This window comes from Procambarus clarkii, chromosome 38 (genome assembly GCF_040958095.1).
Source record: "Procambarus clarkii isolate CNS0578487 chromosome 38, FALCON_Pclarkii_2.0, whole genome shotgun sequence".
Taxonomy (NCBI): domain Eukaryota; kingdom Metazoa; phylum Arthropoda; class Malacostraca; order Decapoda; family Cambaridae; genus Procambarus; species Procambarus clarkii.
In genome coordinates, this window is record NC_091187.1 from 31,007,518 (window position 1) to 31,009,119 (window position 1,602).

Below are 1,602 nucleotides of genomic sequence, written 5' to 3' on the forward strand. Positions count from 1 at the left end.
CCAAGCAGAGTTTCAGTATGGCGGACAGGAGGCAAGGGCAGCTCCATGCCGCCGGCTAGCATGTCTAGAAGGCCCGTGACAGGACTGGTCTCACCAAGCGCCGGGTCAACACTGGAGGAGTAATGACCACACATCCACACCCTCCGCCGGTCATTCAACCAATCCACGTCCACCCCCCCAAATGGTTCGATAAAGTTGCCTGGTCCCCAGATGCGTCACCTCTACAGTGGTCTGGTATTGTGGCCTAGTCCCGGATATGTCACCCCCACATCCCAAATGATCTGGTATTGATATCTACGTTACCCCTCAAAGACACCTCGAGCACTGTTTATTAAAGAGATATAAGTCTGTGTAATTTAAGTAGGTTAGATTAGCATTTTAAAGCACTACATTCACATTCTGTGGTTGATTGTTCAATAAATCACTGAACTATATTTTACCAGATCTCTTGTAACGGGGGTCCCAGACCTTATGGTTATCCCTTGCTTTAGATTAGAATTTAATTTAAATGAATTCAAATGTTCAGCAGAGTTCTACTGTAGACTTCAGCCCAATCCGTGTGATCTTAGACTTTTTTTATTTTTATTTGGGAAACACAAATATAACAAAACAAAAAAAAAACAATAATAGCATTATTCACATGTACAAAGCAAGAAACACACTGACAAACTGTAAAACAGGGAAAACACAAGAAAAGTCATACAATAAACAAAATGGAATCATAACCATAGGTAACAATGAAACACAGTCAGAAAAGCAAAAAACACTAGAGCATTATAACCCAACAATAACCAGGCAAGAAACACATGAAAAAAAAAACCGTATCACATAGCTCATCAAACGAAATAAATAAAGCAACACAAAGCAAGAACCACACACACAGTTAATCATCATCATATTTATCCGGATAGAAACGACACAGGTACTTCTTACTGTAGGCATCCCACTGAGCCCACAATTCCGCAGATGCGTTAACGAGACTACGTGATCCTCGCTGACAAAGTAAGTAAGTAATTATCAAAAGAAGGCACCAAACCGGGAAGGCTATGTAGCACCATCAAATACGCAAAATAATCAGAGGGCGCTAAATATCACCAAGGATGCCAATACGAGAACAAAAAACGCATAAGGCGAACGATATCAAAAGTATCCGAGTCACCAAGAATTCTATCGAGGGACAGGTGACCGCGAGGGGCGGTCGGAAAGCAAGACACACTCTCGTCCTGGAAGTCAGGACATTCAGAAGGACATGCACGACCGTAAGAGGGACAATGCAACTAGGACAATAAGGAGCAGGGCGGCGCTCCATCAAGTGACCATGGGTGAAGCGAGTATGGCCAATACGCAACCTCGCCAGAGCTGTTTCCCACCGCCGGTTACGGTGGAAGGAGGACGGCCACGAGGAAACACAACATTTAAGAGTACGTAGCTTGTTACCAGTAACAGACAACCAAGAAGCCTGCCAACGGGTAAGGACTGAGGAATGGATAATCGGGTAAAAGTCGGAATACGGAATGCCTTTACGAGAGATGGGACAAGAGCGGACAGCTTCCTTAGCGGCAGCATCCGCACGCTCATTTAAAGACACGCCAATATGGCTGG

General features: G+C 44.4%; 1 protein-coding gene across 1 annotated transcript in view; it reads right to left on the reverse strand.

Annotated features, from left to right (window-relative positions):
• Positions 1-429: 429 nt before the first annotated feature.
• The window catches only part of LOC138372313 (uncharacterized), a 9,309-nt gene continuing 8,136 nt past the window's right edge, over positions 430-1,602 (reverse strand). Inside the window, exon 6 of the mRNA XM_069337595.1 lies at positions 430-485. Within this exon, the coding sequence (XP_069193696.1) occupies positions 430-485 (56 nt within the window). The remainder of the gene's footprint in view (positions 486-1,602) is intronic.